The sequence below is a fragment of the Tenrec ecaudatus genome, chromosome 2, assembly GCF_050624435.1.
Source record: "Tenrec ecaudatus isolate mTenEca1 chromosome 2, mTenEca1.hap1, whole genome shotgun sequence".
NCBI classification, from domain to species: Eukaryota; Metazoa; Chordata; class Mammalia; order Afrosoricida; family Tenrecidae; genus Tenrec; species Tenrec ecaudatus.
The window spans coordinates 136624475-136646629 of record NC_134531.1 but is presented as its reverse complement, the minus strand read 5'-3'; the positions used below and the strand labels follow the sequence as shown (position 1 = coordinate 136646629).

At 38.5% G+C, this 22155-nt stretch overlaps 1 protein-coding gene and 1 pseudogene across 1 annotated transcript in view; one reads left to right on the top strand and one right to left on the bottom strand.

Annotated features, from left to right (window-relative positions):
• The window catches only part of MEIKIN (meiotic kinetochore factor), an 89502-nt gene that overhangs the window by 33337 nt on the left and 34010 nt on the right, over positions 1-22155 (top strand). The window contains exons 8-10 of the mRNA XM_075542681.1: positions 4304-4374; positions 13445-13525; positions 15423-15545. Coding sequence (XP_075398796.1) covers positions 4304-4374; positions 13445-13525; positions 15423-15545 — 275 coding nt within the window. The remainder of the gene's footprint in view (positions 1-4303; positions 4375-13444; positions 13526-15422; positions 15546-22155) is intronic.
• Positions 17197-17607, bottom strand: LOC142440985 (coiled-coil-helix-coiled-coil-helix domain-containing protein 2 pseudogene; annotated as a pseudogene).

The window sequence follows — 22155 nt, the reverse complement described above, 5'->3', positions numbered from 1 at the left end:
ACTGCTAACTTTGCAGTTAGTAGTCCAACACATAACCACTAGGCCATCAAGGATCCTCATAGTTTAATAACTATATTATACTTTAATAACACATCAATAAGAAGTTAGTTTTCTGTCAACTCCTTATCAGTCTCTTTTGAAATCTTGTCTCCCATTATTAACTATTGAATGTATTAGTTCTTCAAGCTAGTTATTAATTTATAATCCCTTTCTATATACCCTCTGTAAGAGGCAAACTCTTCTCTCAGCCTCAATCTCTTAGGTCAAGACCCTTATATACAACTTTTATCTGAACACCTCCTCTTGGACATTTCAAAGGTATCTGAACTCACTGTTCATTCATTAATGCAACTTAGTCAGCAAATGTTTTTCAGGCATCAGAAGAGTAACTTGTACCTTTTTCTTTGCTTGGAATATAGCAAAGCTTCTGCCCTAATAGAACTTACTTTATAGTGGCGGGACCCAGAAAATACAGACCTGTTTCCTTTGAGTCAATTCCGACTTACAGGCAACCCCTCATATGAGAATACACTGTGGGCCATAGGATTTCAGTAACTGTGGTCTTATTTGAAGAAAGGCTTTCTACTTCCATAAAGAGTTGGCGTCTCAAACACCCACAGGGGCAGTTCTACTCTGCCCTTTAGGATGGTTATGAGTCAGAATTTAACTCAATGGCTGTGAGGTGTTAAACTATAGATGCCGTGGGCAGGAACACAGCCGTTTCTCAACTTACTGCCTTTTAGGGTCGCTATGATTTGGAATTGACTTGGTGGCAGTAAGTTTCATTTTGGTATTGGTGGTCTTATTGAAGGAGACCACCAAAGCATGGTGCAAAAAAACATTAGAAATAAGTAAGCACATAAATATATAATACAAGGAAATATATATACACACACATATATAATACAAATATAAAATACAAGTATGATGTTATGTAGAAATAAGAACAAGAAAGGAAAGTAAATCAGAGTTAATTGGATGTGACCAGAGATGTTATTTTAGAAAGGCTGGTTGATAGGCCTCTCTGAGGAGGTAATATTTGACAAACATCTCATGGTTAGAACAGGGGATGAATCGTTGGAATTAGGGTCAGAGAGCTGTAAAGGTGGCATAATGTAAGGTTATATAAGCCATGTAGGCACTAGGGATTATATATAAACTATGATAAAACACTGGTATCTTAGAAGGATAACATGTCTAGATACGTATTTTAGAATATCTCTCTGACTGTCATATGGAGAATGAAAGCGAGGATTGAAGAGTAGTAGACCTTGTTAACTATTAGGTTATTTAATGGTGTTTTGGACTAAGGTGGAAGCAAAGGTCTGATTTAGAGTATGTTTTAAAGGCAGATCTAGGAATTTCTAGTTTGGTTGCTTATTAGGTGAGAGAAAATGAGAAGTCAAGAATGTGTTCTAATTCTTGGCTTGAGCAAGGAAATGGGAGCATCACGGCAAAATAAGTTGAAAGGATAATAAAGGGAGTTTAGTTTTATTTGTTAGCTGACACACATATGTATGAAAGAAACCAGACACAAACAGCATATACTGCTTAATTCCACATCTATGAAGTTCAGTTCACTCCTCTGGGTGATAGAAGTCAGAGCAGTAACTACTTTGGGGAAGGGCTGACTGATGGGAAAGGAGAGATGAGAAATTTCTGAGGTGTTAGAAATATTCTATATTTTGATCTGAATGTTGGTTACATGGGTAAATACATTTATAGTTAAGACTTGTACCCATTACTACATACCTCCATATTTCAGTAATACACTAAAAACTGAGACATTTATTAGCTTTGAGTGGAGATGTCATGAGAGTAATATGTGATGCAGGAATCTAGGGCTCGTGGCAAATATTAGCGCTGTAGATGTGCATGTGGAGTCGACTTTGAAGCTGTAGGGTGAAATGAGATTCCCAGAGAATTCAGAAGGCAGGTAGAGGGGACACTTCAACATTTACAAGTAGAGAAGGGTGAGTTACCCAGCAAAGGAAACTGAAATTGAGTGGTCAATTATTAATAGGAAAAAAGGGAACAAAAACAACCAAACAGGAGAGTGTGGTACCTCAGAAACTAAATAGAGGAGACTATTTCTTTTTTTTTATATAAATCATTTTATTGAGGGCTCTTACAGCTATTACAACAATCCATACATCAGTTGTATCAAGCACATTTGTACATATGTTTACATCATCATTTTCAAAACATTTTCTTTCTACTTGAGCCCTTGGTATTAGTTCCTCATTTTCTCCCTTCTCCACCCTCCCACCCTCGTGAACCCTTGATAAGTTATATATTTTTTCATATCTTACACCGTCTGCTGTCTCCCTTCACCCACGTTTCTGTTGTTCACAAGGAGACTATTTTAAAGAGAGAATGTTCTTTGTTCTGCCAAGTGGTAATAAAAGAGGAAATAAAAAGAAGATTGAGGATCTAAAATTGTTACATAATATCCCAGATCCAGCCTGGTCCAATTTCAGTGTTCCCATCTTTGTTAGGAAATTCAACTTAGCAAACCAGAATGTGGGGGTCCTAAGGGACCTCCCTCTTTATCACTTTTTATATCTAATCTAATGGTAAATCTTATACCAACTCTTATCTCCGTAAGACGGTGTCCTCGAACTTTTTAAGCAGAGGGCCAGTTCGCTGTCCCTCAGACCCGTTGGAGGGCTGGACTATAGTTTAAAAAAAAACTATGAACAAATTCCTATGCACACTGCACATCTCTTATTTTCAAGTGAAAAAATAAACGGGGCAAAAACACCCGGCAGGCCAGATAAATGTCCTCTGCGGGCCGCATGTGGCCTGCGGGCGGTAATTTGAGGACGCCTGCCTTAAGAGAACTCCAGTCTGCCTACTACTCTTTATCTTAGGGAGTAAAGAGTAGTTAGCTTCTAGGGTTGCCAAATCTAGCAAGTTATGTGATGCCCAGTTAATTTTGAATTTCAGATATGCAATAAATGCTTTTCAAAGTAAATGTTATACCTGTTTATACTATTGCATAGGACAAATTTAAATTTTATTTATCTGAAATGCAAAGTTAACTGGGCAACTTGTATTAGCCTCTAGCAACCGAGTAGCCTCAGTGATATGTCTGGAGAGTGTATAAACAACATCAACGGAAATTCCAAACTCCCTACCATTGAGTTGGTTCTGGTTCATAGCGGCCGTATGGAACAGGGTAGCACTGCCCCTGTGGGTTTCTGAGACTATAACTCTTCACAGGAGTAGAAAAGCTCATCTTTCTCCTGAAAGCAGCTGGTGCTTCCCGACTGCTGATCTTGTGGTTAGCAACCCAAAGAGTCTGTGAGCACCACACCACACTTCTCTTCTGAGCAACTGCAGGGGTCATTTTAAAAAGAGGCTAGAAGCTTGTTTTAAAGCAAGGTTGAATGTGCCAAGTTAAGGAGCTTGAAGACATTGAAAAGCCTTTGAAGAGCTTTAAACAGGATATTACGTATACTTGGTATGCATTTTAAGTATACAAAGAGGATAATGGACTGTAGAGTAGGTGAATTGAAATCTGTTGAGAAACCTTTTAATGGCTTATGTCAAAGTGTTTTTGGTTAGAATAACGAAAAGCTGAATTTGCAATACTAATTATACCTGATAGAATTGGCACATACCTGCCACCCATAACTATCTTTTGCTTTGAAATGCTTCTGAAGAGTGAGGAAAAGAGAAACCTGAAGAGTAGAGAGAGCCACAGAGGGGCCAGGTGTTCACACATGTTACACCTGAGTAAAGCCAGGACAGGAAAGGTTTCCCCTTACACTGAGGGGAGCTGAAAGTAGATTGGTTTGGGATTAAATAAGGGAGGAAGTAGTGTTAGTATGTGCAGACAACTCTTTGAAGAAACGTACTTATGGACTCACTGCCATCAAAATGATTCTGACGCCTAGCGGCCCCTTCTGTGGACACAGGAAAGAAAGGCGGGGCAGAAATGGGATGTAAGGTACAGGAGAAGGTTTCTGTAAGGTGAGAGAGCCTGGGCATGTTTTGAAGTTACAGTACAAAGAAAAGCCTGGGGAAACAGAGTTTTAACTGCATATGGTTTTCCCTGCTAACTGGAAGAAAAGGTATTTCTGTGGAACCTGGAGCTTTTGAAATAGAGACATTTTTAAAGTTTTTTTTAATTTTAGCAAATCAGATAGTCAAACATATACTAAATTTTATTTTAAGACTATTACAAATGCACAGATTAAATTCAGTTTGTCAAAGCTTGAGGTTTCTTGCCCTTTTTTTTGAATCAATGGTTGGTTTAATAACTATGATCCTAAAGTATATTTTTATTTATGTATAGATAATGTAGCTTGCGAAGATTTACATGTTGAGAAAACTTGCCCTCCAACCCCTGAACAAACAAAGAAAAAAGCAAGTATTGAAGCAGATAACTACATAAATCATAAATCACCCATTTTATTAATATAGGACATATTTTAACCAGTACTGTTATAGAAATTATTTTCTAGCTATTTATGCTACTAACCTTAAAACATTTTTAGAGTTTAGCTGATTATTCAATTTTGTGAAAAATCTACATAATATGCAATATACTTAAATTTGCAAGATTATACTCTATATCTGGGATATATATTCTGTATAAGTTTAACAAAAAAGAATTATACTGTACATTTCTTCCAACTTCCTTATGGATGCGTATGTAGAGTTGATCTGAGTTGGAATCAACTCATTGGCAAAGGGTTTGGTTTTGACATAAGCACTTATATATTTTTTTCTTTATATCATATCCTTTTGAGTAGTTTTATCCCTATTTTATAGCTGAAAATAATTGAGATTTAGATGCTGACCAATTTGTTTGAGCACCTTGTGGCAGGCCTTTCTGTTACAACCTGTACTATTCACTACACTATACTGTTCCGGTTTAAGTTAAGGATTGAATTGAAAGAGGGAAAGAGTGATAACAGGGGGATTCATTAGTAGGCAGGTGCAGAGTATTTTTCCCCTTTTTGTCATTGATTGCAATTCCCACAATGTAATATTACTTACCCCGTGCCCTCCTGTGTTACCTATTTCATTCTTCCTTCTTTTCACCTCTTCTTATCTTCTGAACTTTGTCTTTGATTAAGCGGCAAACTTTAATCTCAAAAGGTTGATTTTTCTAAGGAGTGTGTATCTCTCTCGTGTTACTGTTTACCTGAAGGACCAGACCTCAGGATGACTAAGACCCGTAGTCTCTGTGGTTCTACCAGTCTCTGTCAGAACAGTCTGCCTGGCCTTCATTTTTATGATTTGGGTTTTGTTTCACATCTTTCTGGCACTATCCAGGACCTTCTTTTAAAAAAAAATAATTTTATTGGGGCTCACACAATTCTTATCACAATCCATACATAGATCCATTGTGTCAAGCACATTTGTGCATTTGTTGCCATCATCATTCTCAAAAACATTTGCTTTCTGCTTGAGCCCTTAATGTCAGCTCCTCATTATGTAATCCCATTCAGAAGAGTTGGTAGTGATAGTAAGGCACCATCTAGTTCTTCTGGCCTCAAGGTTGTGTAGACTGAGGTTCACATGGTCCATTAGTTTATCAGGCTGATCTTTTGTTTTCTGTGTTTTTATCTACTCCAGACAGAAAATGAATAAGACTTGTGCATTAGATGGCACAAGGTTTTAAGACCCCGAGACTCTGTTACTACTAAAAAAAATAGGATATGGAACATTGTCTTTGTGGACTATGTTATACCAATTTGACCCTGTTGTTTGCCACGATTATGGTCCTCAGCCCTGGCTCCAGCCCAGCAACTCATTCCCTCTAGGTGTTTGGTTATGCTTTAACGATATTAATGGATATTATTTGCAGCATAAGTAGATACATAGTAGAAATATCTTCTGTCAGACCTATGTATATCTGTGGGTATAGTCCCATTCTTCTTCTCCTACCTGTTTAGCTAGGGTATGTCTTCACCCATTCATAGATTATTGTTACTGCAGCTTTATGTTTATAATAATATTTGCCTCGGTTGCCTGTAACTCTTGTTCTCCTTCTAGTGCTTTCCTTTGCCTTGAGCATTTTTTTTGCTGACCTCCCTCATATCATATATTGCCTTCCCTTTCATCTTGTTCATATGTATCCATCCTCTAGTTCGTGGTTTACCCTCTCATCTCACCCCTGGTAACCATCAAAGAATATTTTCTTTTTATGTATGAAACCTTTACTTGGCTTTTTGTAATTGTGGTCTTAGATAATAATTGCTATATTGTGATTGATTTATTACACTCAGCTTAATGTCCTCCCAGTTCATCCATGTTATAAGGTGTTTCTCAGATTATTCATCGTCATTCTTTAAGGGTCCATAGTATTGTATTGTGTATATGTGTCACAGTCTGTCCATTCTTCTGTTGATGGCCATGTAGATTTCTTCCATCTTTTTGAAAACTGCTGCAATAAACATGGGTGTATATGTATCTATTCATATCACTGCTCTTACTTGTAGGATATATAATAGGATTTCTGGACCATCTGGCATTTCTATTTTCAACTTTGTAAAGAAACTGCCATCTTATTTTCCACAGTTGTACCATTTTGCAATCCCACCAGCAATATATGAGAGTTCTATCCTTTCTATACCCTTGTCGGCATTTATTGTTCTCTATTTTATTTTAAACTTTGCTATTAATGCTAGGGTAAAATGATAGTTCATTGCTTTTGATATACTGGCTAATGAGCATTTCTTCATGTGTTTGTTGACATGTGAATGTCTTCTTTGGTGAAGTGTCTATTAGTTGCAAACCTTTTGGTAAGAGATCATGGTGGCCTTGATTTTGTTGTTTAGGAAAGACGGAGAAGTGTGGTGGACTAAAGATAATTTTGCAAGCAGAGACGGTGGGTTGGATATAGGGGGTGAAGGAGTAAGAAGTGTCAAGAATGACTTCTAGGTTTCTGTCTTGAGCCACTTTGGTTGTTAAAACCCTTTCCTGTTAAGTCAACTCCCAATTTAGAGTAACCCCTTATGGAAAAGACTCTGTAGTGAGGTTGAAAAGGTAGTGTGACCAGAGAGAGAGAGGAAAGTGAACAGAACAGGTTTCCATGGAAGTCAAGAGGAGTGTTTTATTTTATTCCTGAAAGAGGAATAGTCACCAATATTGGAAATTGTTTGAAGGTCCAGTAATATGAAGAGTTTGGGGTGGGGGAAAGCAATTTCATTTGGAACTACGAAGGCAACTGGCAACTTTAGGAAAAGTAATCTGGTTGACTACTAAATAGCAAAGCAGATTGGCATAGCTGTAGCAGTGGAGGAGATGAGGTTTTGCATAGAGCTTGCTCTGACGGTGGAGAGTAAGAACAAAGAGCAGATTGGAGGAAAAGGCAAGGTCAGAAGGAGCTTCCTTTATTATGATTGCGTAAAAGTTAGAATAAACTAGCTTACTTCTCAGGGCTAATGATAATGCTTGCTGAAAGGAAAGTGGGCTTTAAACACTTACTTGTTGTATTAGACAGGGTTCTCTAGAGAGATAGAATGAGATTGCTGATACTTTGTATATGTACATATATATAAAGATAGTTAGATATATAGCACAAGAAATGAACTGTTAAATTATGTACAGATAGATAGATATATAATACAAGAAATGAACAGTTAAATTATAAAGCAGTACAAATGGCTCAGTGCAACTCACTCCCATGAGAGAGTTGTGAGACACTGGCAGTCCTTCAAGTCTTGAGGGCCACCAGGTAGCCCTCTGTAGAGAGATCCAGGCTATCCTGGCACAGGCAGCAAACAGCAAGGCAGGTCCCCAATAGTCAGTCCCCAGCTCAAGAGATGTAAATTCCAATTGTGTGGTCTTAAAGGGACCTCAAATTACAGTGACATAATCCACAGGTTAGGTGTCCCACAGGTAGTGTAGCCTGTAAATTGAGGCACATAACAAGCAAGGCAGCCACACACTGGTCAAAGAGCGAGATGATCAAAGAGCGAGAGACAAGAAAGGCGAGGCTCACCAAGCCATTTATCTCTCTGCCCTTCAATTAATCCCACTTGTGTTTATCGGCCAGGCTGGCACAATAAACTATCTCACTTGTGAAAACCAAAGATTACAGTCTTCAATATAGATTACAGGTCAGTATGAAAAATTTCTCACAACTGAACCAATAAACTATATCATGATAAATAGGAGAAAGTTTAAGTTGTCAAATATTTCACTTTACTTGGATTCACAATCATCACTTATGGGGAGAAGCAATCAAGAAATCAGATAATACATTTCATTGGGAATATCTGCTGCAAAAGATACCTTCAAATTTTTAAAAAGCAAAGATGTCATTATTTTATATGTAAGGAAGAACTTTATATTACAAAATAATTATGCATCAATAAGACATCCCAGTCTAGTCCAACTCAAGTCCATAAGTCTGATACTAGTCCATTAGTCCCTCTTCATACTCACACAACCATATGTAATGAGGCAGAATACAGGAAGATCACAGGCTGGTGAGTGCAAACTCTTGTGGATCCCATGGAATTGGATGCATCTCCAGGGCTCTGGCAGGCCTCAGAATGACTCGTTAGTAGGAAGGTGAAGGCAGAGAAAGAAGGGGAGGTTCCTAGGGCCTTCTTTTTAAAAAGGCCATGCCCACAAAGAGGTACCATCTAGACTCCACCCCTACACTTTTATATATCAAGTTGACATGAAAATATGTAACTACCACAGGCAGCATTTCCTAACCCTTTGAAATTTGTTCTTAAAGATATCACTTCTAAGGACTAAGCTATACCTGATTCAAGCCATGACATTTTCACTTGCCTTATATGTATGTGAACATTGAACAGTAAATAATGAAGTAAATAATAAAGAAGAATTGATGCCTTTGAATTATGCTGTTGGACAATACTATTGAATATGCCAAAGACTGCCAGAAGAATGAACGGATCTGTGTTGGAAGAACTACAGTCAGAATGCTCCTTAAAAGTGAAGAGGACAAGACTTCTTCTCAAGTCTTGCACATGTTATCAGGAGGGACCAGTTCCTGGAGGAGGACATCATTCTTGGTACGGTAGAGGATCAACAAAAAAAGAAGACACTCAACAAGATAGATGTGTTAGGCAGCGTTCTCTAGAGAAGAATAGATTACACAACACAGTGCTTGCAATAATGGTCTCAAACATATCAGTGATTGTGAAGTTTGTGCGTGTGTTAGGTTGGGTTCTCTAGAAAAGTGAAAGCAGAGATGTTTGTGTGTGTGTGTGTGTGTGTGTGTGTATGTGTATATATATATATATATATATATATAAAACAAAAAAAACCTCACTGCCATGGCGTAGCTTCTGACTCACAGTAACTTTGTTAGAGCAGGATAAAACTGCTCCTGTTTCAGAGATTATACCTCTTTACAGGAACAGAAAGCCTCATTTTTCTCCCACAGCTGTGGTTTCATACTGCTGACCTTGCAGTTAGCAGTCAGATACATAACCCGCTATGCCACCAGGGCACCTCTTTTACATATAGAAAGAGATTTATATCAAGAAATGTCTTACATGGTTTTAGAAGTAAGTAAGCCCAGTCTCATTCAAGTTGATAGGTCAGATGTAAGCTGGAGGCTTCTTCTTACTTGTGTAACTGCAAGATGATGAACTGGAAGCAGGAAGCTGAAGCACAATGGTCACAGACAGGTAGATGCAGACCTGTATGAGTCCAAGGTTGTCAGTCTGCTGCTCCTGTAACCCAGATGTAGGATTCAGTCCGGCAGAAGGCAAAGGGGCTAGATTAGAAGGCTTGGTTCTGCTTAAGGTCTCTCTCATACAAAAGGCCACCCCCCTCCCAAGGGGTGTCATCAGACTGTGATCTGACTGATTGGTTGAGCTTCACCCACATCAAGTTTACTTAAAATCTAACCATCTCAGTGCAGGGCTGAGCATTGTTTTATTCTATGATGAGAGTATGACTATGACTTACAATTGACTACTTGACAGTTACCAATAAAATGTAAATGATGAAAGGAAGAAAGAAGTTACCTAAATGAAATTCATTAGGCAGTTGAAGTTTCCTGTGGCCTGGAGATACATAGTTAAACTTAGTCTGAATGTCATGTCTTTAACCTGAGATGATAAAAAATCCTCCCCATACTGGCTACACTTCCTTTCCCTCTTCAGTTCCTCATGATTTCTATACCTACTATCGCAGTTTCACTTTCCACTGATTACTCACTCACATAATTCCGTCTATACCAACAGTTGTAATCTACATTTGTCACATTTCACATTAACTAGTTTTTCTTATACTCTCGTTTGTATTTCGCGTATCAAAAGCTGTATCCCTAGTAGGTGATTCTCTCTTTATATAGAACTACCAACCAATTAGAGTATATTAGAACTTCCCGATATTTCTCTACAGAAGATATATAAATGGTCAAAAAGCACATGAAAAGATGCTCAACATCTTAATCATTAAACAAAAACCAAACTCACTACTATCCAGTCAATTTTGCCTCAAATCAATCCTATAGGACAAAATAGACTTGTCCCTGTAGATTTCCAAGGCTAGAAATCTGTACCGGAGTGAAAAAATCCCATCTTTCTCCCATGCGCAGCTGGCCTGTGTTTACTCAGCCACCAAAGCTCCTTTCATGCAAGATGCCAATGGTATTTCACTCTTTTGCCACATACCTTGCCCATTCCTTTGCTTGAGTTATACCTGACACTTGTTTTACTTCATTCCCTTCTCCCACATATAACCCTTCTTCTCAAGTCCTGCCAGTCTTTCAGGATCCACCTTAAACTGCCATCCTCATTTATGTTGAAATATATTTAAACATTGAATAATATTATAGATGTATATTGGAAGTACAAAAGAAGATATGTAACTTCAGACAAGCAGTCACTGGACAACAGACTTTACAGTTTTCAGTGTAGGAATTAGTAAACGATACACTGTCATAGTGGCAGCTTCTTGATGACCTTAGAGCAGACTTTCTGTTTCTTATAGGTAGATTATTGTATGATAAAAACATCTATATAAGTAAATATAACTTGTTTTTTCTTTCAAACATTTTTTAGCTATTGAAAAATAGACATCTCTTATTAATATGTATTTATTTGTCTATGAAAATGGAAACTATTTAGGAGATGTTACCTTAAATGCAGTAGGAACATTCTTTTAGTTGAATAGATTTAAAACAAATTTGTCCTTTAATATTCTTTCTCCCTTAAATACATGCACATGCAGCAAGTGAAGGTGATTTTGATGAAGAACTTTTAAGTTGGTTCAATCATTTTAAATTTAGGGCCAATTTACATAACCTCAAAGGGCAAGTATGCCATGCGTTATTGTAACTGGGAAGTTTGTAACCCAAGATTTTACTGTATTCCAGGTTCTATCTTGAGCCAATACATAATTTAAGAGATTTAAAACCAAAATGCAAAAGGGAGGGAAAGAAGTCAAAAGAGAGCAGACAAACTTTCCTGAGATATTCAAGTTTTATCTCAGTGTTTGGATTCTAGACTTAGTAGCATGAAATAAACATCTGTTCAAAACGATATTAATCGGAAGAACACTTGTTTCATGAAACTCAAGAGTTGAAAAGTCAATTGATTGCTGGAAATAAAGTTATATGTCCCTGTCTCTTAGTTTGTTTCTATCAACTGTTTCTCTTTGCTCTGGCTCTACTTGTGTCTTCATCTTTGCTCATCCTGTTTTTGTTATTCTCAGTCTCAAATTTTATCTCTCTTCTCCCTGTCTTGGTATCTCTTATTCAGCCTGTCTTTGTCATTGATTCTCCATGTTTCTCTGTCTCTTGCTACCTCTTTCTGCTTTCAATCTCGTCTTCTCTCTTCACTCTCCTTCCTATCTTTTATTTTTCCTTTTAAAATAATTTTATTGGGGCCTCATACAACTCTTATCACAATCCATACATACATCCATTGATCTCCTTCCACTCTTTGTTTTTCTGTCTTTTACTATCTTCACCCTTCCCTCCTCTCTTCTCTCTCTTGGTCTATGTCTCTGATCTTGTCTTTTTTTCCTCTTTGCTTTGTGTCTTGCTCCCATCTTACTTTGTCCACCTATTTCTCTATGCATCTTTTCTTTGTCTGCCTCTTTATAGCTTCAAAAAGTAGAAAATAAGTTTACATCCTACTTTATAATTTTTTGTTATTTTCTATAGATGAAAATATCTTTATGTATTTTTAATCATTTTATTAGGGACTCATACAACTCTTATCACAATCCATATATACATCAATTGTATAAAGCATATTTGTACATTCATTCACCTCATCATTCTCAAAACATTTGCTCTCCACCTAAGCCCCTGGTATCAGCTCCTCATTTCTTCCTCTCCCTCCTCCTCTCCCCTCCCTCATGAACCCTTGATAATTTATAAATTATTATTTTGTCATATCTTGCCTTGTCCGATGTCTCCCTTCACCCCTTTTCTGTTGTCCATCTCCCAGGGAGGGAGGTTATATGTAGATCCTTGTAATCAATTCCCCCTTTTCAGCCCACTCTCCCAGTATTGCCACTCACACCACTGGTCCTTAAGGAATCATCTGCCCTGGATTCCCTGTGTTTCCAGTTCCTATCTGTACCAGTGTACATCCTCTGGTTTAGCCAGATTTGTAAGATAGAATTGGGATCATGATGGTGGGGGGAGGGAGGAAGGAATCATTTAGGTACTAGAAAAAAAGGTATATGCTTCATCATTGCTACGTCACACCCAGACTGGCTCGTCTCCTCCCTGAGACCCTTCTGTAAGGGGATGTCCAGTTGCCTACAAATGGGCTTTGGGTCTCCACTCTGCACTCCCCCTCATTCACTATGATATGATTTTTTGTTCTGATGGTGCCTGATACCTGATCCCTTCGACACCTCATGGTCGCGCAAGTTGGTGTGCTTCTTCCATGTGTCTCATAGTCGGGCTGGCCATGTGATCCTCTCTGTGGACTGGCTGCTCTAATCGGGAACATCGTCCTTAAGGCCTGGTGGGCCAGGATGTGCTCCATTCTCTACTCCTCTCCCTTTATCTGCTCCCGTGTGCTCCTAGCAGATATGTCCCTCTCCCGGAGCTGCAGATTCAACACCATCCTTTGAAATAAATTCTTCTTGGGGGAGAAGTAGGTGCCCATGTAGTAGTTGGGACTGGGGCCGGCCCCTCAGACCTTTCGACTGGTTCTCTACTTCACGTAATCTTATGTCTTTTAAACTAATTATCTAAGGTTACTTTTACAAGTATTGCTCTAAAAGTCATAGAATTCTTTATTAAACAAAAATATCAAAATGTTTCCTGACATATCCTTCTGTACACTTTGAAGGAAGTGATTCCATCTCTCTTAACTACTAAAGAATTCTGCACTCTTCAATTTCATTATGTCAAAATAGCAGTTGTACGACATTAATATGACACATTACAATGTATTCTACCAGTTTAAATAGTAGTTTTGCTGTATTAAAGTACCTTTTTCTTTCCGACATTTATCAACATTGATAGAAAACAAATTTCACGATTCCTGTTAAGAAAACCAGAGGCGTGTTAACAAGTACTCCATCTTCACAGACAAGTGGTTTTATGGTAAGTTTAACATTTGACACTTGTAATATCTGTTTTCTGACTCCTTCCCCTCTCATTTAAACGTTTTTGTCATGTCAGTAAGAGATTGGCTGCTGAGGATGACATCTGTGTCTTCATGTTACTCACATTTTCTTTACAAGTATTCCGTATACAGTATGGAATGTAAGAGAAAAAAAAAAGATTGGGATACTGCAACACCAATCAGGGTTATTCTTAGGTTGAACTAAGAACTAGGAATGGAACTTGCCAGCAAGGGAGCAGGCCTCTCACAGTTTACATATCTCTATGAGGACAGCTCAGGAGCAAGGAGATGTCATGGATGTCCAGTAAGCACAGAAACCATTCTACCCACAGGAGTCAATATTCCTTGTTACAACACTTAGTTTCTAGGTTCTCCTCAAGGGACATGCCTAATTAAAATGACTGCATTCAATGAAACCCACTGTGTGGCAACTTCTACAGTATTTACGAATAGTGCCATTTCATAGTTTACCTATATTACATTTATAGATATTCCTCAGTACAGATAAAAATTTACCAGTCCAGGAATATTGCCTGCTAGCACAGTTGACATCTTTACAGTTGACTCCTATCGGGTCCTAGGAGAATGGGGCTAGAGAGTTAACCAAAGACAGATTCTCATACTGGGAAGAAGGGTTTGTTAATTCTCTGCTCACACACTTTCCAGTACTCTAACAGTTTCATTTTTTCTTCTATAAAGTGATTTCACTTTTCACATTTAATTTATGTTTGCTATTTGAAATTTAAAAAGTGTATGTCAGTTGTAATCCAAGTCAAACATCTTTTTTTTCCTCATCATTTTTTATTATCAGTTTCTTTAAAATTTTGATTATTGGATTTCTGTTAGAGAATGTCTTGAGAATAATATTAACAAATTACACATTATAACACTATGTAGTATGTCTATATTATGATAAGATGTGAAGGCAAAACAAATGGTCCTTTGTATGGTTTGTTGTAACTCAAATATGTCATAAGTAGGGGACTACCTGTATTTCTTTTTCTATTCTATGGTAAATTTCAGTATCTTTTTTTAACAAATATTCTTGAGAACACTTAATGGCTTGATATTTTAAAGTCCCCCTTAGGTCCCAAATGAGTCTGAGACTAATTGCTTGCTGTCTGATACATTCCAACAGCTCATTACCACCAAGGGAGCTTAATTACAAGCTGACTGTCCTTGGTTAGTCACTCTAAAGAAGACTGTCTGTCCAAAAGACTTTTGGGAGATTTTTGTTTTCCACAGTTTTAGATTAGCATGACCTCTCCACAACTATTCCAAGATAACATATAGATAGGTGTGAATTGCTCGGTCTTCCTAAGAGGAAGAAGAGCTAGACAAAGGCATATCCCCAGCCCCACCCCACCCACCAGTGAAACTGATTGCACTTACATTGTGGTCTCTGTAGGTTCAAACCAGATTACCCTAGTTTAGTCTAGCAGGTCAATATACCAAAACTTCCTAGAGTCCTCATCCAAGGAGTACAGATCATGAATTTCGTTTTATATGTTTTTATTTTGAGTCAGACATTTGTGGTGACATTACTAATCAGATAGAAAAGTACATCTTGAACTATGGAGAAAGTTCTATATTAGAGACAGATTTAAGTCTCTCAAAATAAATAACTAGAAAAAAATAATAAAAGTCTCTCATGTTCAGTGCAAAGTACCTCTTCTTTATAGATTGATTTATTCCCCAAATATGAATGTTTGAAGAACTATTTACAAACATCAGATATTAAGTTGATGAACTTGTTTCTCTATCAAATTCACAAGAAAGGTATAAAGAGATAATATCTTCACCTTTCCTTTGATTACGTAGAATGTAATTGCTTTCGCAACATATTCCTCAAAAGAGAAATATATTATTTTGTAGATTGATTTGTCTTCAGTGCAAAAAGCCTCTTTTGAAGATGAACTATATCCAAATGTCAGCAATTATGTTAATTCAAATGAAATTTTTCCAATGTCAAGTTTTCAAGAAGATTCTTCAAGTAAGGTAGAATTTTAATTTTTTTAATCAACGATTAAAATAAAACATTCTTAGATACTTTAAGGAGTCTAACTTAGTTGAGGCAATAACTTCTACATGGTTATAGTTATCTCATATAAAGATTATTAGCTTACCACAACTCAAATGCTTTAGGTTTGGGATGTATAGAGAGGTTTTCTATTTAGTGTATGTTTTGCTGGATATATTCTCAAAAACAGCAAAATTAAAAAATAAAAAGAGCATGAAATAGTATTCTACTCCAGTCAGTTTTTGTCTGTACAAGTCTACCTTGGCAATTCTGTGGGTTTGGTTCCAGACCACTAAAATCAAGCAGTTATTTGAGTTTTGGGTTTCCCAGTGCATAGAAAAGCCATGTGTATTAATCTACAATGTAATCCATTACAGGAGCACAGTAGGAGCCCTGGGGCACAGTGACTTAGGTTTTGGACTGGTAACCAAAAAGCTGTAGTTCTAACCCTTCAGTGGTTTGCTGCCAGGCAGATTTCCAGTCCGGGAACTTTGTAATTAATTAAATCAATTTATTGGGGATTCTTACATCTCTTATAACAATCCATACATCAATGGTATCAAACTCATTTGTACATATGTTTCCATCAACATTTTCAAAACATTTTCTTTCTTCTTGAGCCCATGGTATTAGCAACTCCTTTTCCCCTCCCACCCTCAGAGATTCCTGATAAATTATAAAATATTATTTTCATGTCTCACACCATTCACTGTCTTCCTTTGCCCACGTTTCTGTTGCTTGTCCGCCTCGGGAACTTTTCAGAGCAGTTTTACTCCAGTCTGAAGGTGCTGTGAGATAAGCATTGGTCAGTGATTCAAGCCCACCAGGCACTCTGCTCTCCTAAAGATTTATTTATATTCTCAGGAACCTTAAGGAACACTTTGACTCTGTTCTAGAGGACTGCTATAAGTAAGAATTGACTCAATGGAAGTTGGTTTAGTTTTTTATATGGTTGCTATGAGCCAGAAGGAACCCTGGTGGTGTGGTTACATATTGGGTTTCTAAGGGCAGTTTGGAACTACCAACTGCTTGGGGAGTGAGGTGAGGGGGAGGAAGGAGTTCAGGCTTTCTACTTCTGTGAAGAGTTGTCATTTGGGAAACCCACTGGGGTGGTCCTGCACTGTCCTTTAGGGTTGCCATGAGTCAGAATTTGCTGGATGGCAGTTCAGTTTGGGTTATGCATCAGAACCCATCACTTGTCTTGACTGTGGTAGCTCTCAACAGATGATGGCATAGCTTTGCTTCAGAATCTTAAGGGATTTTGTTATTCACATATAGGGGCCTGCTGAAGACTCCAAACAGCATCTCTATCTTCCCACTGACATTTCAATCAGTGAATGATTTCATTGAATCATTACGTTCGATTTTTTTTTGAGGAAAATAACTTTATTTTAATCATTTCAATTAATTATATCACAACAGCTAGATTAAGGGGACCATACAAACCCAGCCCCCAATACAGAAGAATGCCTTCTTCCAAGGTGATTCTGAAAGCAAGGAAGTCATTAATTTAATGATGGAGAAGAGCTTTAACTTGTACACATTACATGGCTACTATCAGTTATCGATTTATGCTAAATTAACTTGGTCATGAAAGATGAATTTCCCAGATCCTCGGTCTGAATGTGATTAGGCCAATCCATTTGCAAATTTGCACTGCTTCAGCATCTCACTGAAACCCTTGCAGAGCTTATAGGTCGCCCTGGTTCTGGGCACACTCCCAAACCTGCTTCATCTCATAGTGGCAAGGACCAAACTGCTGCTGCTGCTGCTGGTACACTGGCAGGGCTCCCTGAGGCTCCTGGTAAGTGAAGTCAGTCAGGCCTGGCGGGCTCAGCGCCACTTTCCCCACTGTAGTCTCCAGTGATGGCATGGCCCAGTGTGTGCCCTACAGCAGAGTCCACAGCCACGTCGGCTGCTGTGGTCGCTATCTGGGGCTGCAGCTGGTGGGTGGACAGCCCTGGGGGCAGCTCTCACCTGAGGGACTCAACTGGCCGTAGTGGCCATGCAGAAGGTACGGCTCCAGCTTCCACGCAGCATCTCCAAGTGGGAAACACGGAGGACAGACTCTGTTTGATTTTTGTAAAGATTGCATTTGTCTCCCAGAGGCTCAAGTAGAAAGAAAATGTTTTGAAAAAGATGATGACAACATATGTAAAGATGTGTTTAACAAAATGGATATATGTATGGATTGTGATAAGAGCTGTAAGAGCTCCCAATAAATTAAATTGTTTTTAAAAGATTGCGTTTGTCTCATTAGCAGAAATGCATGGAGACAAAAGAGGTGGTAGGGAACATGAAAGTTCGGAAAGTAATGGTCTTAGGGTGGATTCTCTAGAGAAGCAAAGCCAGTGAAGCTTGTATATGTCTGTTTTTGTTGAAGGAAATGGCTCAGACTGTTCTAGAAGCATACAAGTTTCAAGTCTGTATGTTAGGCTGGAGGTTGATGATTCAAAAATCGTCAGGCTTGTGACTACAGAGGCATATGAATCCCAAAGCAGCAAAGAACAATATCCAGGAGGAGATCCACGAGGGGAGTGATACTATGACTTATGCACTGAGTGACACCAGGGTTCAAACTGACCACCCAGTCCGAGGAAGGAAAGACTTGGTGGTCTGCTCTTATAAAGATTGCAACTTGGAAAGCTTTCAGAGAGTATCAGCTGTCATTTACTGGAGTGGATTGTGTCACATGAAATATGTGTTGAGTTTTCTTTGTTGTGTTAATGAGGCAGCGTTAGTGTATCTTGAAGTGGATCTCTTGAAATAGGATAGATTAACAAGCAAACAAGCAAGCATTAATGGGGGAAGAGCAAACACAAGCCACATGCAGATCATTCAGAAACAGAAGCTCTGAAGAGAGAAGGGCCTTCCTCCAGAGCCAACAGAGGGAAAAAAAAAAAGCCGTCCTCAGAGTAGGCACCCTGAATTTGAGACAAAAGAAATTTGTTTGTAGAAGCCACCAACTTGTATTTCTGTTGGAATTTTCCCTCAAACTCTTTGAATCCCCCTTGTCTATAGGATTGTTATGAGTTAGAATTCATAAGACAGCAGTCGTAGGAGCAATCATCATATTAGCATACAACGCACACACACATTCAAAAACACTATGGGAAGCAGCACCTGAGACACATTAAGGCAACAGTGCCTGATCTGATCCTCCCACACTGGGGCATAACATGAGGAAGGGAATGCTACAGAGCAGCAAGGCGAGCAAAACAATGAATTCCCTAAGGAATCACAAAAATAAACTTTGGACTCAGGGGTCAGGGCTTGGCACCTCTTCAGACCCAATCAGAAAACATAAGGGTCAGCAGACAGACCTGGAACTATGTATAGGCTTTGTTTTGTTTTTGTATTTTTGTGGGTTTTTTTCTGCCTATATAAGATAGGATAAAAAATCCAGAGGAGAAAACAATTGGACTGACATTTTTTTGGGGGGGACATGGGAGAGAGGAGGTGGGGGTAAAGGAGGGGGAGCCAACAAACCCAGGGACAACAGAACAAGAGATCTAAAATCAATGGCAAGGAGGGTGTAGATTGCCTGGTGGGGATTGATCAAGTGCAATGTAACCAAGAGGAATTACTGAGAGCCAAATGAAGGTTGAACATGTTAGGTGCACAGGAGGAAAGTAAAAGGACATAGACGAAAGAACTAGGAGGCAAAAGGCATTTATAGAGGTCTAAACAAAGGCATGTACATATGTAAATATATTAATATGTAACAAAGTAGATATAGGTCTATGTACATATATTTTTATGTTAAGGATTAAGGTAGCAGATGGACATTGGGCCTCTACTCCAGTCCTCCTTCAATGCAAGAACACTTTCTTCTAATAACCTGGCATTCTATGATGCTCACCTTCCCAACACAATCACTGAAGACAAAATGGGTGCATAAGCTAATGTGGTGAAGAAAGCTGAGGGTGCCCAGCTATTACATGATACAGTGTCTGGTGTTCTTAAAGGTTTGAAACTAAACAAGTGGCCATTTACCAGGGAAGCAACAAAGTCTACATGGAAGAAGCACACCAGCCTGTGTGATCAAGAGGTGTCGATAGGATCAGGTATCAAGTATCAGAAGACCCAGAACAATCATATCAATGAGAATGAGGGGGATCGGAGTAGAGACCCAAAGCCCATCTGTAGATAATTGGACATCTTACAGAAGGATCACAAGGAAGGGACAAGTCAGCAAGAGTACAGTAAACACTGATGAAACATACAATATTCCTCCCCCACCCCCCCGCACTATCATGACCCCAGTTCTATCTTACAAATCCAGCTAGACCAGAGCATGTACATTGGTACAGATAAGGAATCCAGGACAGATAAACCCCTCAGGAACAATAATGGGAGTAGTGATACCATGAGGGAGGGTAGGAGGAAGGTTGCGGGAGAAAGCGGGTGTGCCCATTGCAATGATTGACATCTAACACCTCCCCCCTCCCGGCTGGGGAGAGAAACAGCAGAAACGTGGGTGAAGGGAGACAGCGGATGGTATAAGATATAAACATAATAACATCATTTAACAAGGGTTCATGAAGGTGGGAGGGAGAGGAAAGGGCTCAAGTAGAAAGAAAATGTTTTTTAAATGATGATAGAAACATACTGTATGTACAAATGTGCTTGATACAATTGATGTATGGATTGATTTCTTTTTTTAAAAAACTCAGAATAAAAATACAGACTATTTTTAGTGTTTTTTGGCAGTTGCTGCTGATGCTCAGGGACCAAGACAGAGTTGCAATATAAATGTTATATATAATAGCATTTCACTTTTCTTTTGGATCCCTTTCATACCTTCTGGGTACCTTATATCTTTAGGCTTATACCTTTAAGCCCACATTTCTCTCTTACTCCCCTTTACTTACACACACCTTTATGTTACATGCCTATCTCTACTTGGATTCCTGATAGGCACCTCAAATAAAGTATTTTTAATTGAATTTATTATCATCCTTTTTATCTTCCATTTTTTACCCCTTCTCAACATTACTTTTCCTCCTCTTAGGTCCTTTATCTTTGTGTATCGGCCACTGTATATTCTAGAAAACTAGGCATTCTTTTTTTTTTAAACAGTTTATTAGGGGCTCATACAACTCTTATCACAGTCCATACATATACATACATCAATTGTATAAAGCACATCCATACATTCCCGCCCCAATCATTCTCAAAGCATTTGCTCTCCACTTAAGCCCTTTGCATCAGGTCCTCTTTTTTTTCCCCCTCCCTCCCTTCTCCCCTCTCCCTCATGTGCCCTTGGTAATTTATACATCGTTATTTTGTCATATATTGCCCTATCCGGAGTCTCCCTTTCCCCCCTTCTCTGCTGTCCCTCTCCCAGGGAAGAGGTCACATGTGGATCCTTGTAATCAGTTCCCCCTTTCCAACCCACTCACCCTCCACTCTCCCAGCATCGCCCCTCACACCCTTGGTCCTGAAGGTATCATCCACCCTGGATTCCCTGTGCCTCCAGCCCTCAAATGCACCAGTGTACAGCCTCTGCCCTATCCAGCCCTGCAAGGTAGAATTCGGATCATGGTAGTTGGGGGGAGGAAGCATCCAGGATCTGGGGGAAAGCTGTGTTCTTCATTGGTACTAGCTCGCACCTTGACTGATCCATCTCCTCTCCTAAACCTCTCTGTGAGGGGATCTCCATTGGCCGACACTTGGGCCTTGGGTCTCCACTCTGCACTTCCCCCTTCATTTAATATGGTATATATATATATATATATATATATATATATATATATATATATATATATATATATATATGTGTGTGTGTGTGTGTGTGTATACATATATATATATATACAAATACACATACATACACACATATCTTTTTCTTGCATGATACCTTATACCTGGTACCTAGGCATTCTTCTCAACATATATCTTTCATCTTCCTTATCCTATGTTTACTCATCTCAATTTCTCAAATTGGTCTCCAACTATCCCAATTCAGTCTTGCTGCTGCCTAAGCCCAGCCCCTTATTGCTTCTTATAGCTCTGAAGTTGCCTTATAATTGTCATCTTGGCTTTTGGTATAGCTTCTCTTTTTCTAATTCATTCACTACACTATTACCTGAGTGATGTTTTTAAAATATAAACTCAATTAATAGTCTGTTATTTCTTTCTTTTTTACCACTTTTATTGGTACTTCTTCAATATATCATACAATTCAGTAGTTGAAACATATCAAGGAGAGTTATACAGTCATTACCACAGTATTTTTGCATATTTTCTTCTACCTTATACTCATTATTGGTGTAATTACTATTATTTTTACCTGTGGGGAAAAATATACAGAGCAAAGCATTCTCCAATTCAGCACCTTCTACATCTGTATTTCAGTGCCATCAATTAAATTATGCAACCATTATTGTTGCCTTTTTCCAAATTATTCTACCACCATTGACATAAACATAATGCCCCCTTGGCAAAAACTCTTCTTCCTTCACCCATGGTAGCCACTGGTCAACTTTTATTTCTTTTTCTGTTTTCTAAAGTAGTTTTCTTGGTATAAAATCCACATATAGAAAAAGGTGTGGCCAGAGTAGTATCCTTTCACTATATTTATTC